General features: G+C 32.6%; 1 protein-coding gene across 15 annotated transcripts in view; it reads left to right on the forward strand.

Annotated features, from left to right (window-relative positions):
- The window catches only part of LOC143232068 (WD repeat domain phosphoinositide-interacting protein 2-like), a 70,712-nt gene extending 55,306 nt beyond the window's left edge, over positions 1-15,406 (forward strand). For 2 of the 15 annotated variants that reach the window (XM_076467099.1, XM_076467101.1), the window contains 2 exons: positions 8,199-8,301; positions 12,672-15,406. In XM_076467099.1, the coding sequence (XP_076323214.1) occupies positions 8,199-8,301; positions 12,672-12,732 (164 nt within the window). In that variant the 3' untranslated portion in view covers positions 12,733-15,406. The other 13 variants (XM_076467098.1, XM_076467100.1, XM_076467104.1 and 10 more) reach the window with 9 other exon arrangements.
- The last annotated feature ends 6 nt before the right edge of the window (positions 15,407-15,412 follow it).

Below are 15,412 nucleotides of genomic sequence, written 5' to 3' on the forward strand. Positions count from 1 at the left end.
CTCTACCTGTTGCCTGGAGAGACCTATGAGCAATTAGCCCTTGATGCTCTCATTGAACAGTTGCCATCTCCCTCTTTAATCCTGGGGGACTTTAATGGACATCATTCCCTCTGGGGAAGTGCTGATATTGATGGAAGGGGTTGCTTTGTAGAGTGTTTCCTCTCTGATCACAGCCTTTCCCTTGTCAATACTGGTTCTTGTACTTATTTTCATGCACTTAGTCAGTCCTTTACTGCTATTGATCTGTCAATTTACTCCCCTTCACTATTCTCCCATTTTTCATGGAGGATTGACAATAACCTATAAGGCAGCAATCATTTTCCTATAATTTTGAGAGACTGGCCATGGTTGATGCCACATGACTGCCATGCCATAATGGAAGCTGGATCAAGCAAACTGGTTCTCTTTCACTGCTCTCACAGAACTTGATCCTGCCATCGTCTGTAAGCCATCAATAGACAACTGTGTGGCAGCACTAACTGACTGTACTATACAGGCAGTTACTAAATGTGGTCCTAAAACTTTGACATATTTTCCACAATTTCCTCATCAGTAGTGGAATCCTGAGTGCCACATGGCACGGAAGGCTCAAAAACAGGCCTGGGATACTTTTTCATAGGTATTCCACACTCTAGAACTGCATTGCTTTTCAACTGGCCCATGCACATGTTTGGTGGGTAAGATATCAAAGCCAGAAGGACTCTTGGATTAAGTTCACAACCAGCATATCTTCTGTCACAAGTTCCAAATTGTATGGGACAAGATTTGTAATTTTGTACCCTTCTCTATCTTGCTCTCTGATGGCCAGGAAATAACTGATACCCAGAAGTGAAAGCCTTTGCTGGGTATCTAGCACTTCTACTTCATCCTCTACCTCCTTGGGCAGAGTGATCACCTCTCTCCTTTCGAGCTGATTGTCTGTGGCAATAATTGTCCTTTTACATTGGTGGAACTCAAACTGGCTTTTCATTGGTCTGGTAGTATATTGATTAGATCAGATGATGTACACTATGAAATGCTGTGTCATCTATCTCCTGCTTCTCTTACTATTCTTCTGATTGTTTTTAACTGGATCTGACAGGAGAATGTGTTTCCTGATGCCTGGTGCTGAGCTATTGTCCAACCTTTCTGCTCAGCCTGGGAAGGATCCCAAGATTCCTTCAAACTACTGTCCAGTTGCTTTGACGAGCTGTCTCTGTAAGATGTTAGAGAGGGTGGTTAATGCTCATCTTGTTTGCTTTTTTGAATCAAACAACCTCCTCTCGCTCACCGAGTGTGGATTCCAACGACAGTGCTCCACTATGGACCACTTGATTTGACTTCAAATGTCAATCATAGAAGCCTTTCTCAAATTACATCCTGTATCAATATTCTTTGACATTGAGAAGGCTTCTGATACAACATGGAAGTATGGCATTTTCCAAGCCCTCCATTTATATGGCTTTTGTGGCCATTTGCCCACTTTTATCAATTTATTTTAATTAACAGACAATTCCAAGTTCATATGGGTTCGATTCTTTTCCACAGGAACTTGGAGTCCCTCAGGGCTGTGTTTTGAGTGTCACACTTTTCAGTATAAAGATTGCCATCACTGAACAACTCCCTCTCACTGTTGCAAACAGGCTCTATGTCAATGACTTTCACATCTTATATCAGTCATCGAACATGAGGTATATTGAGCAGTAGCTACAGACTGCCTTCAATTGTTTACTAAAGTAGACCACAGCAAAAGGTTCTGACTTCTCTCTCTAAAACTGTTTGCATGCACTTTTGTTGCTAATGGGGTATTCACCCTGATCCTGAGCTCTGTATCGGTGAAGTTGTGCTACCTGTTGTCCCTGAGTCAAAGTTCATGGGGTTTATCTTTGTAAGCTGACCTTTATACCACACATCAAGCAGCTATGGGTCAAATGTACAAGAGCACTAAACATCCTCCATGTTCCTTCTTCCACCACTTGGGGAGGAGATTGATGTTCCATACTAAAGATATACAGTGCTCTTATTCAATCGCAACTCGACTATGGATCGCTGGTTTATGGCTCTGCCAGGACCTCAGCCTTGAAAATGCTGGAACCCGTTCATCATCAAGGACTTTGACTCTACACTGGGGCTTTTTGCACTTCCCCAGTTCAGAGCTTATACACAGTTTCATGAACCTTCTCTACATCTCCACTGTTTGCAACTCTTTACTCTATGCTTTGAAACTTTGTTTCTTACCAAAGCATCCCACCTGGGGTTGTGTTTTCCTTTCTCGGTGGGCCATGCTTTTTCAGAACAGATGATCTGCCATAGCTCCTTTTGGCCTACATATCCAGGCACAGTTGGATGAATTGGGTTTGTCCTTGGATAATATTGCTGTCCACTGGTTAGCCCATCCCACCATTGCTTATTACAATCCCCAAATGTGACCTTTCTTTAAGTCATCTGAGAAAAGCAGACACTCCTGATTGGAAATACTGTCTGTTATTTGCTGAACATCTTTCAAACCATCCTTCCAGTACTATTTATAAGGATGGTTCGAAATCAGGTTACTCTATAGGTTCTGTCATGGTTTGTTGTTCTTTGGTGGTTGTAGGCAGAATCCCCTCTATAGCTTCTGTGTTCACTGCTGAACTGTATACCATTTCTCTTGCCCTGGATGACACAGAAGCTAAGCAGTACTCAAATGCACAAATGTCACTATTACTATTCATACTGACTTGCTTAGTTCTCCGCTGGCCCTGGAATTGCTTCACATTATTCACACTCTGTTGTTGCCGATATTCAAAACCGACTGGCCCATTTCTCTTTAACATCAACTTCTATCCAGTTTTTGTGGATACAGGGCCACATTGGTATTTGTGGGAACAAGCTCACTAACACTGCAGCTAAATCTCTCCACTCTGGCACTATCACTATTGTTCCTGTTCTATTGGACTCTGGCCATTTTTATTCTGTAAGGATCAGAAAGAGTTCTGACTGGACTAAGCATTGATCACTTTTTAACTCGTTTTCTTTTATCTGGGACTGATGCTCCAATGTGTTGTCTGTGTAACACGCAGGTCACAATAAGCCACATTTTACTGTCCTGCCGTCATTATGACTCAACTATGGCACCATTTTAAATGTGTTCTGTCCCAAGGTTTATCTAATCCATAAGATTAGACAGTGTTATCAGTAATGGTGACACTGTCCATCTTGGAAATATTTTTAGTTTTTTAAAGGCCATTAATCTTTTTAATGCTATTTAAATGTATTAATTTATGGATGAGACCTTTTTTTTTAATGTTATTTCCTTTTAAGAATCAAAGTACATCTAGTTCAATTTGAAATTAGAAAATGCCTATAACATCAAATAACTCAAAACCAGGACTGGAAAGGTCAACTTCAGGTGACTAACACTGATGTTTGAGCTACCCGTTAGTCATCATGGTGAGTTTTAATAATTAAAATTTTGCTAGAAGTCTGTTAAAACTTTTTTACTTTACTTTCTGAAAATGGCCATAACATCAAATAACTTGAAACCAGGACTGGAAAGGCGAACTTCAGGTGACTAATGCTGATTTTTGAACTTGTTCGTTAGTCTTCCTGGCAAGTTTTGATAATTACAGTTATGCTACAGAAAGCCCCTTACATTTTGTATTACTGTAGTTTTTCTCTTATCTCTGTAGACTAGATGTAAAAATTGAATTTAATGCTATTTGATTTTAATTGAAAAATTAAACTTTGTTTTGTTTTACCTTAATTTCCTTTCATGAATTTTAATAATTTTACCTTAACTTTTATTGGATGTTTAGTGCAGATAGCCCAGTTGCTTTGCACCATAAAACATCAAATCAACAAACCATTCTTCATCATGCAATACTGTAATCCCCTTGACTACACCACTAGATTGTCATCAGCTTTTCTGGATATAGTGTCAGAGATATGTAACATCTTTTTGTATCTCTTCTGTATCTGAATACTCTTCCCCTTTCACATTCTGCCCCTTTATATTATTATCTGGTTCTCATCATACCTCTAAGTCCTGCTCAGCCATTATTTCTGGTTCTTATCCTCCTTCAGTCAGCATCTGTTGTCACTTTTGCTATTCCTTTCTCTCTGTTGACAACCTCAATTACCAGTGAATCATCCCAGTGTCTTCACACTCCATCTTCACATGTGGCATTTGTCTGCTCCATTGTGAGATGGTTCATGCTAGCCATACAGCTAACTACTTTTCTTTCCATCCTTCTTTCTTACTGGTCTATCGGAGAAGACGATGTGTTTTTCTTCGGTGTTTTCTGTGCCATTTTTTTTACCTAGCTGTTTAACAGTGGATTTTGTGTTTCTGTCACTGCTGGTTATAGAAAAACCTTTCCTGTATCTTCCATTTCTTGAGATCTTTTAAAATATTTTTATTTCCAGTCCTCTCCCTTTTGTTTTGGTCCTTACATCTCCGTCATCCTATGTCCCTTCCTGATTGGGACTTCACTGTGGTTCTTCATGGCCATACGCTATTTCCTTTCAAACCTTTGGCCATTTGTTTTCTGTACCATTTGTCCTGCAAGAGCTGTTTTTGCTCTTTTTTTTGCCTATGGCTATTAATAGTTGGATGTTTTTTTTCTTAACATGTGTTCTTGATCACCATACCTGTGTTCTCATATATCTGAATTGCAGCTTGTATTTCCAATATGTAGGTGGCTATTAAAGATTACATCACTTTCACCCCTATTTCCCTTTCACACACATCCCTTTTATATTCCTGTTCCAATCTAGATCATCTCCTCTTTTCTATTTGTGCTGTTACACTACCTACTTGCGTGGCTTCTTTCTGTGGTTCCTGTTCACATTTGTTTACCTATTGGCACCTTTCCTTTCTGTCATATTATGCCTATGATCCTGATGGAGTGGATTCACCATTTTATTAGATTGACTTGTACTTCCTTCTCTTTTGATTTCCAGTTTTTCTAGGGGAGTCCTCTTATCAGGTCCAACAACTCTCCCTTTCTCTTGGTGCCAATTTCCATCATACCATGAAAGATTTTCCCCAATGTATCTTGTGGACCATGCCTAATATATTCATTATGTCTCTTATTATTAGATTCATTAGACAATTTGGATAGTTTTCTCAAAGTGAGAATGACTATTGTCCAAATGAAGTAAATGACATTGATTATGAGATATGAAATTTCTTCAGTGTTTTGAATGAATTTTTAGTTAAAAATGAAGATGCTAAGCATAATATTTTTAAGTCTAGTAACTTTAGCTGTGTAAGGATATTACTCTTGATGAGCTAAACATTTTTTTATGGTTGTGGCTTCACATGAGACATATTCAAATGTGATATTTACATGACTGTATGTTAACTATTCTTGTACATTCAAAACCTACCCCAAAACCACGACAAGACGTGAAAATTAGATGACTCACATGTGATATTACTCCTTAACAGGTTTTAGCTGCAATGCCAATTATCTCATGTTGATAAGGGTATAGATTTTTGATGAATAAGCAGACATGCTCTTAAATTCTTTATCTGACATTATTTTGCATTAATAAAATGCTCTTGACAAAAGAAACCCAATGGCACCTGGTATGGGTATCTATCTCTGAGGCAGCATTTATAGGCAATTTATTTACTTTGATAATTAGGACTTTATCTACTTAAACTTAATCCTCTTGGAAAGCTTAATGTCTACTTTGCACCTTAAAAATACTGGTCTATAATTTCTGATATCTTAGTCTTCCTGGAAATTTGGGGTAGTTTTAAAAATATATAAATAATATTTATTATGAAAGCACAAGAGTTTATCACAATTTCTCCTAGTAAGTCAAACAATTTATAGATGAGTTTAAGATAACAAATAAGAAACCATTAATTTTTGTGTCTAAACAAAGAAAATAAATATAAAAAGTAACTGCCTGTTGATTTACAATTTTGCTTATGGTAAGGAATGTTAGTCACTTAATAACAAGATACTTCTGTGGTTATGAATATTACTGGATTATCTGTTCAAATATTGAATGTGTTCTCAATTATACTGGAAAATTGGACTTCATAATAATTACAGAAAATTTCACTAGTTCTGCTGAATAAAAACTATGTAAAGGAAGATTTTTTTTTTTTTAAATGCCATCATAATAGTATGCTCAGGATAAACCGTAATAACATTTTATTAGCTTTGTGTGAAATGTGAACATTCGATTTTATGCTGTGACACATTACTTGTATCAGTTAAATTTTTAAAAATAAGCTGTTTTCTATAACTACATTTATTGTGTTGGTGCAATGGATAAAACCCCTAATGTTTTTGAAACTGTAGATAGTAATGTTTACAACTAGTAGTTGTACTTATTAAAGAATCAATAATTGTAAAAAGGACATTGTTTTATATAATGTTCTCCTTCCTTCCTTTCTTTTGTTAATACATTCCTAATGACCTCATTAAGTTCTTATTGCATTGCAAGGTAATAATTGACTTATTTTACTGATTGTCTTTAAATTCAAAGCGAAGTTTCTATAAAAACAAAAGTAATAATGTGCCATATTTCTGGAAAATTTATTCTTAGGCAAAACTCCTAAAATGAAATAGCCAATATACACCATCTGACACTTTACAATTATCAGACCAGAAATTATGGTAATTGAACCAGTTAACTCTGGGTGATGAATACGCATACACGGTGGTTCATTTTTGTAACTCAAATACCAAATTACTAAGTATATCTTCACAAAATTTGACGAGTTTTTAGCAAATGTGAAATATCTTTGAAAACAGACAACTTACAATGCTCATATTTCAGGCATGTAACCTATAAAACCTCCTAAATGAATATCAAAATTTATTTGGAAAACTTTATATTCTGTCTTATTTTTTTTATATTAAACACTGTATACAGACACGGCTCAATTGACCAACATTGTAACAATCACCACAAAAATGTAGGAAATCTATATTATACTTTTCTTTCTGGAATGACTATATTGCTACAGAGTTATCCACTATTTACTCTTGCAACCAATGCTAATACAGTTTAAATCTCTAGAATATTTAAATTTATTGCTTTATTTAGATTAGTGCCAAAACAGCTTATCACAGCAAAGAAGCTTTATGTAAACTCTGTATTGAACTCCCATCATGCCAGTCAAATTGCAACATGTGTTCTCATTAAACATGCTCATGCTGTGTAATATTTTTATTTTAATTTTTCTTATCTAACCTAATAACCTTCTGACTCTTACATTTGAGTTACTTTATGCAATAATAATTGAAAAGTGTACATAAAAAACAAATTGCCAAAAAACAAATTACTTAATACTTACCTGTGAATCTTGTTCTGCTTTGATTTTAGTTCCTGGATGAAACTTGAACCTTTTATTTGTAATGGTAATAGTAGTAAGTAAAATAATTATTTCAAAAATGCAATTAATTTTTTTCTTTTTAACACAAAAAATATAATAGCCTAAAACTATTATAATTTTATTGGCTTTCTGGCTGAGCTAAAAGTGGATTAAAATAACTCCCCTACCAGATTAAGATGACTTTAGTAATAGTAATTATAAAACTGTGTGTTATAATCAAGTAGGATTAATGGCAATTAGTATATTAAAATGTCCTCTTTCTCTTGGTTATAAATAATAAAATGTCAAAGAATTATTGACATTTTTGTGAGACAGTATATTGTAGGAGTGTGTGACGTGGTTTGACTTTTTAACTTGTATTTCAGTAACGTGAATCGATTGGATAATAAAAATTCAAATCTCTTTGCAGCAGCTGTTCTATAAAATTCTATGTCAAATAGAGAAGATCATATAAAGGTAGTAACTTAGTGGGCAAATCTGAGAGAGTTTCATGTGATACACTAAAGGAAAGATTTAGAATTTATTTAAATATTTTACTTTGAAACTAAGGAATTAAGTTGTGAATTATGAACTAAATTTTGATACTAAGCTTTTCAAGATACATAAATAATAGTCATTTAATTAAATTTTAAGTGTAATTTTAAAAGTTTGGCTTACGCTTCCACGCAATCATACATATATGATTAAAATTTTAAAAAACTCAGCAATTCCTTGCTTCAGTTTACTGAACCATGTTTGTGTTTGCCAAGACTTGTAAATACTAGATGTTGTCAGATATATGCAATGTTTAGGCACCTGTTAAATTAGTAGATGTTACTGCTACAAATGCTGTTTCTTTTCAAGTATTCTATAGCATTAAACACTGTACTTGCAGATCACCATCAGGAATTGAAATGCAGTTTGGAATCTCCACCTCATTCTGGAATTTCTCTTGAAGATGAAAATGAATTTCCACCCATTACTCACAAGTCTGATTGGTAAGATACTTTTCTCCTAACTCCAGAATAAATAAATATTTTTATACAAACAGTTTTCTACATTACGTTATCTTTCAACTCAACTGATTAGGGTGTTTAATACAAAATAATACTTTAATTATTCTTAACAAATTAAAAATGAATTTTTGTATTTTACTCGTTTATTATTCTTGTCTGTATTATATAGTTGAATCAGTATATGATCTTCTAACTTATAGATTTTGCAGAATTATAGAGAACTAGATCAAGAGTTCTGAAACCTCCCACAAGAAACTTTCTATTTCTGATATAAAAGTTTGTCATAAAAAGTTACCATTTTTTATTGCTTTAAATTCTCACTTGTTGCTGCTACAATGGGTAGTACTATGCATTCTTATTTGATAAAGCCAATATTAAGGTATGTTGAAATTGTACATTGTGTCATATGTAATTCTTGTACAGGTAATTGTAAACAATTTGCTTTGTACATACATATGTAATGTCACATAATTAAAATCATACTGCTTGTTTTGTATGAATATATTTTGTAAGATTTTAACAAATTTGTTACTAAGCTTTGAATATATCACTTGTGATGAATTTAATAAACATTAGTACTCTCAGAAACTTGAGCACTGAATGAAGATATAATTAAGCAAAACATATCAGTTTTTAGCACATTTATCAAAAAATAAGCAACAATCTGTTAAAATCTGTCTTAAGATTTTATCTATTTTATTCTTATATGAAATTTATTCAGTTGTTGTGAATAAAGGTTAATGCAGAACTATACTTGAATGAATTTCTTTTTTGTAATATTTTTTTGTCTATGTTATAGCTGATTTTTTATTTAACTCTAGAGTTGTAAAATATATATATATATAAAATGTTATATAGACTGTAATAAACCTTGAACTTTTAAATGTTAGAAGAAAAAAAAAAAACTTAAGTTGCAACTTCTGACTGTTTAATATGGTTTACTGATTTAACCAAAGAATATGACCAAACAAAAGTTATGAATGTGATGTTTTTGTTTCCTTTTAAAGTATGATGTACATCTGTTATTTCTGAGCTTATGGATTTTCAGGAATTCTATGAAAGAAATTTATATATATATATCTATAGAGTTGTACTTCTGAAGAATGTTTTCATAGTTATATGAAAAGCCAGTATAAGTTGAGTCAGATGTACTGAGAAATATAATTTTCTTCAAAGTTATTGTTTTACTGTTAGTCATTGTTATTATTTGGGTTTTTTGGTAAAATTCCTATTGCTCTCATTTGACCATTTTTACTAAGTTACTGTGAAATATAATCTTATATTTCAGTGAAAGGTTTTTGACATATCTATACACAGTGTGGTAAAATGAAGTTTTAGAGAAAATTTTGTTGGAAAAACATCATGATTAGTTAGTATGTTGCATATTATTGAGAATGTTCTAAAACAAATGTACTTGATTTACTGTGCACTGGAAAAATTTAATTTCTTGGAGATTATGAGTTACACTTAATGTACAGTTTTATAGGATTTCAACATTAGAAAGAAGGTTCAAACTAATTATAGCACTGTAGTGCAGTTTCATCTTATAGAAGAGGTTTTTAACATGTGGATAGGTAGATTACAATGTTGCAAAATTAAATCAGCCAAGTAAAGGGTGTATAACTGTATTTCTCAAAGAAAGTTTGTTCATACAGTGTAGTGGAATTATATTGCATAAATAAAGGTCGTTTACAAGTTACTGTAAAATTAGTGGGTATTTTATTTTCCACAAGATGTATATACATATATACACTCATTTTTATGTTGTGGAACATAACCTCTTACAGGGAACTTCAAAATGAATTGATTTATTATGTAATGAAATTGCATCTCCATTAAAAAGTTTTGTACATTTACACAGTATAGTTGAAGTAGACCTTGCAGGAAAGGTTTTTGAAGTACTTAATGTGAGTTGTATTAAAACTGCACATCTCACAATATTTTTGGGAAGTTTAATATAGTTTATTTGTTGTATGTATGAATATTTTCTCCATCAGAATATTTGTTTTAATATCTGTAGCCTTAGCTTTATTTCATACTTGCTTTTATTCTACTTGTCTGTAAAATTTATTATATGACTGTTCAGAAAGGTAATCTTTTAAGATTCATAAATGGTTTATGATTTTTTACAAAACAGAACACAAAATTTATAAAGGAATTATAGGAGGAAAGCTAAATGTTATTGACTTCTTAGCCAGGGTTGAGTTCTTAGTTGTAATTATTGATTTAAATGCACTGTTTTCACGTATTTAGAACATTGTGAATAATAACAGTGGAAACAAATTGAGATTTCTTTTGTTAATCATTTTTATGCATGCATTATTTTACCTAATGTTGAAATGATGGTTGATGTACAGATTATTTGAGTGTATGTGTAATTTCTCAGTTTCTTTATTGGATGATACATTTCTGATAAATGTGTTACAAAATTTGTTGCATTATTTGGTTATCTGTTAATTTCTTTTGAGAGAGAAACCATTTATGAAATTCTTATAATCTCACTGTAGTTGAATTCATAATAATTTGCTTCTTTAAATTATCTACATTCTTTCCTTTTCATGTGACTATACCTATATCTGCTTAAATATTATATTCAAATTTATCAAAAAATTATTTTCAAGTCTATGTAACAGCTAAATGAATCTCTTAAGTGTCAAAACCAAGCACACTATTAATAATAATTCTCGCATGAATGATTTGTTAATTTTTTTAAATTCAAATATTAAAGTATGTAGTATCAGTTGTAACTTATTTATGAAGTTTTTTGTTACTTTAAATTCAAGAACTTTAAACAAAATAAATTTGAAAAAAAGTGCAACTTTAAAAAAAAACAAGGCTTATTTTGAAATAGTAACTATTTCTGACCAAGGCCTTTCATTAATAGATAATGAAAACAAACTTGAATTGCAGTAACAATAAAAATATGGAACATATACATCACATCATTTGTATGTTAATCTTCAAAATAGTTACATGGGTAAAATAAAGGATGCTATAAAGCACAAGTAACTGCTACATAATAACTTAAAACAATTAAGTGAGAAAGTTATTCAAGGAAATTCAAAATAAGGGGAAAAAAAATTCTTCTTACAGTTACAAACTACTGGTTAAAGAAGGGAAGAACATAAGGTGTAGGTATCAAATTTGGTCACCGACCATAAGGAAGAACAAAAAATTAAGTTGTTTTTTTAATCCTGATAAAGTGTGCTCAAGATGTAAAATAAGGCACCATTTCATGTGTTTGTATGAGAAACATTTAACAGGAGCATGCCTTAAGGTTACTTATGCAAGTTGGACATAATTGAAATTACATTCATTTTGATTGAGTATTTGATTTCATAAAAGCATTGTATTAAATGCCATTAATTTTCCTAAAATTACATCAGTTACTGCATACAATAAAGTTGTCAGTTAGTAAATTACTTTACATTTACTAGTTCATAAAATAAGAAAAAGGTTCACAGAGATAGATTATTTTTTTTATTTCAGTAAGTCATCAATCCAAGATTCTAAAGTGAAGTTCTATCATGAACTGTAGTGGTTTGTTGCATAATTTCTAACACTATCTGTTTCAAGGAAGAATAATTTATGTAAAAATTAATTTACTTAATACATAAACAGAAAGTGCTAAGCACAATAAATATTTTGTTTCAGTTTATTTTATTAACTTCCTGAATTTTATAATGTCTACAGTTTCTGGTTTAATTATGAACTGCAAGGTCTTTTTTTCATAAATGGGTATTCCATTGTTCTTCAGTATAGATGGATATCAGATGGGGCATAGTCTGGAGAATAAGGAGGATGTGAGAGGTTTTCCCAGGCTAGCTCTTCAACCTTTGCAGATGTGATCCTTGCTGGGGCCCGTGCGTTATCCTGGTGTAACACAACACCTTTACGATTAATCAAAGCATGCCTCTTCTTTCAGTGCAACATTCAATTGCTTTAACAGTTGACAATAGAAATCTGATGTAATATTTACATTGAGTGGCAGCAACTCAATGTGGATCACACCAACAATATCCCACCAAACACTTAACAACACTTTCCTAGGGTGAAGGTCCATTTTGGGCTGTGCTTTAGCTAGTTTACTTGCACTGATCCATTGTCTGCAGCAGTTAACATTTTTGAAAAATATTCATTTTTCATCTCCAGTCACTAACTTGTCGAAAAAGGTGAGTTGCATTCAATAGAGTGCAGAGAAGTGCAAATGTTCTCTTGCTCTAAGGTTGGCTTGTGCCAAATCATTGGTGACCCATTTTTCAAGTTTTGATATCTTTCCAAACTGTTGCAAATAATGGTGAACTCTGAATGGGTTGAATTAAGATTTTGTGCTAATTCTCCAACTGTTACAGCACAATCTTCATCAAGTGCAGCCAGCAGCGAGTCATCATTAAACTCAACAGGATGATTTGAACGTGGCACATCACTTAAGCGGTAGTAACCTGACCAGAACTTCTGAAATCACCTTTGACATTTTCTTTCATTGAGAGACTGCACCATAAATACTTTAAATGTTTTGTGTAGTTTCTGCTGCACTATTGCCTTTTTTAAACTCATAAAGCATTATATACCTAATCTGCTCCTCAGACACATCCATTTTCATAAGGGTTTATTTGATTAATGATCTGAAAAAGCGGAGTTGGGTAAGTTTCTCTTATTTGTTTGACCATTTTTATACATGTCCTACTACATATTTTAGTCATTAAAGCCTTCTACAAAGACAAAAATGATGATGCACTTTCTGTATTAAATTTTTGGGCATTACTTATGTCTGATACTCAAGTTAATTTATCTTTATTGTTTTGGAAATGTTGCAAACATGCTTATTTTTTATTCATGCAGAATGAGCTTAGCTTGTAGGACCATAAACTGTCACAGCCTCCTTTAATTTCTATCAATATATATGTATGTGAATCAGTTTTTAGTTAGTTTTTTCTCATAAGTTTATAGATTTGTCTGTTTCCTTTGATTGTTGTAGGACTGACTTGTCTTTTCACAGTGATACAAGACACAATAGGTTACAACTTTCACTTCTATATTACACGAATGTGGTATCATTATTCAGTTTGTTGTCTGACTTTCCCAGTTGGGACTTTTGCAAAAATGCTCTGTAGTAAGAGCTGAGGAGTGGAATAATGTTTTGCAGGTTAAACAATGACCATTTGCTAAGCAGATTGGCAAAAGACACATTTGTTGAAAAGAAATAAGAAGTTCAGGAAACGTCATTTTGTCTTTCCATAGTCTGTGCAAAATCACTATTTTCAAATACTGAGTAACTTTGTTATTCTAACCTATAGAATACACTAATGTTAAAATTATTAAACCTTCCAGAGTATGTTTAATGGTGTATATATATATATATATGTGTGTGTGTGATAGTTCACCTGCATAAGGAGGAATATTTTGTATATAGTGTAACAAGAAATTTGGACTTGTACCATAACTTCACAAGTGATTGGATGTAGAACTTACCAACATGTAAACTGTGTTTTCTCTTCATGAATAATTATACCACATATCAAACTTAATTTGCTTTGAAATCAAGCAGAAGATGAGCCAATTTTGTTATTATTTAATACAGTTGTATTGAAGATAAATTATTAATATTGCATTCCTGGAACAGAACTGTGGTATTCAGTTAATGCAGTGTATAATGTACACCTTGGTAGAATGTGATGTTTATTGAAATGTTATTTTTTACTTCTTAGCATCATTGAGTTTTTGGAATACACCTATATTGTGTTGTCTGATGAAGCTTAATGTAGTATATGTACAACATTGTGCTCCTCACTTTATCCATTAATGTAGAATTGAAATCTGGCATTTCCTGAATCACAAACAGTAAAAGGTACTGATATTTTATAATGATTTTCAGTATTTGCCTTAACACTTAATAAATTGCTTGGATGGCTTAAGAAACTGATTACCGAGGATACCAAGATTTTGTTATTCCATAGCAATATTTTGAGTACTTTTATCAAAGTTATACTTGTAATTCGAAATGTGATATTACTAACATGCATTACCTTGCATTTATTATAATTAAATGGTATTTGCTAATTATTTCACCAAATAATCCAAAAACCTATGGAAAGAAGGATGCTACTTTACAACAGCAAACAACACCCAAGACTTTCATATCATCATCAAGTTTAAATAATTTATTGACACTTCATCTATGACATTAATGCATATTAAAAGTAGCAAAGCTCCTAACACTGAGAGCAGAGATACCCTACTTGCAGCAGAAATATAGCTTGACTGAACTCTATTTATAACAATTCTCTTTCTTCCATTAATTCAGTGAGCCAGTCTATCTCCCACACCTACAGAGATAACACTTTTAATAAGCCTTTTATGTGGCATGTTATCACTATTGGCTATTATCATCAGAACTGTACTCGTAATTCAAATTATGGTATGCAACATGCATTACCTTGCATTTGTTATAGTTAAGAGCCATCTGCCCTTTACAAGTTACATCACTGTTATTAAAATCTTAAAAGGCCTGAAGCACAACAAAATACAAGTTATAAATGTACACTACTTAATATAACAAATAACTAGAGCAACATGAGAATTGTGTGTGTAAGCCATTTTCCTCACACAATTATTATATCGAAAACTTGGACTTTTACAATGGTTAATTTTGTATATTTTATTGAAATTTATATTTATAATGCTTGGCTACGTGGTAAGGGGTATAACCCGCAATTTGAGGATCTCGGATTTGAATACCAGTCCAACCAAATATGCTCGCATTTTCAGCTGTGGGAGCATTACAATATGACAGTCAATCCCACTATTTGTTGGTAAAAGAGTAGCCCAAGAATTGGCAGTAAGTGGTGATAACTAGCTGCCTTTCCTTTCATCGTTAAATTCTTAATATTACGTACCTATTAACACTAACCACAATAGATCTCTTGTTTAGAAGCTAGTTTTTCGTCTAAAGCTGTATAACAAGGTGCTGTTTAATACCACTAGGGGAGTGTGAGAAGGTTATTACTGTTTTACTCTCCTAAAATTGTTAAACTATTGTCAATAAATATTAATATAAAATAAACAGTAGTAATTGTGTGGCAGTTACTACAAA

Source organism: Tachypleus tridentatus, chromosome 11 (assembly GCF_004210375.1).
Source record: "Tachypleus tridentatus isolate NWPU-2018 chromosome 11, ASM421037v1, whole genome shotgun sequence".
Lineage (NCBI taxonomy): Eukaryota > Metazoa > Arthropoda > Merostomata > Xiphosura > Limulidae > Tachypleus > Tachypleus tridentatus.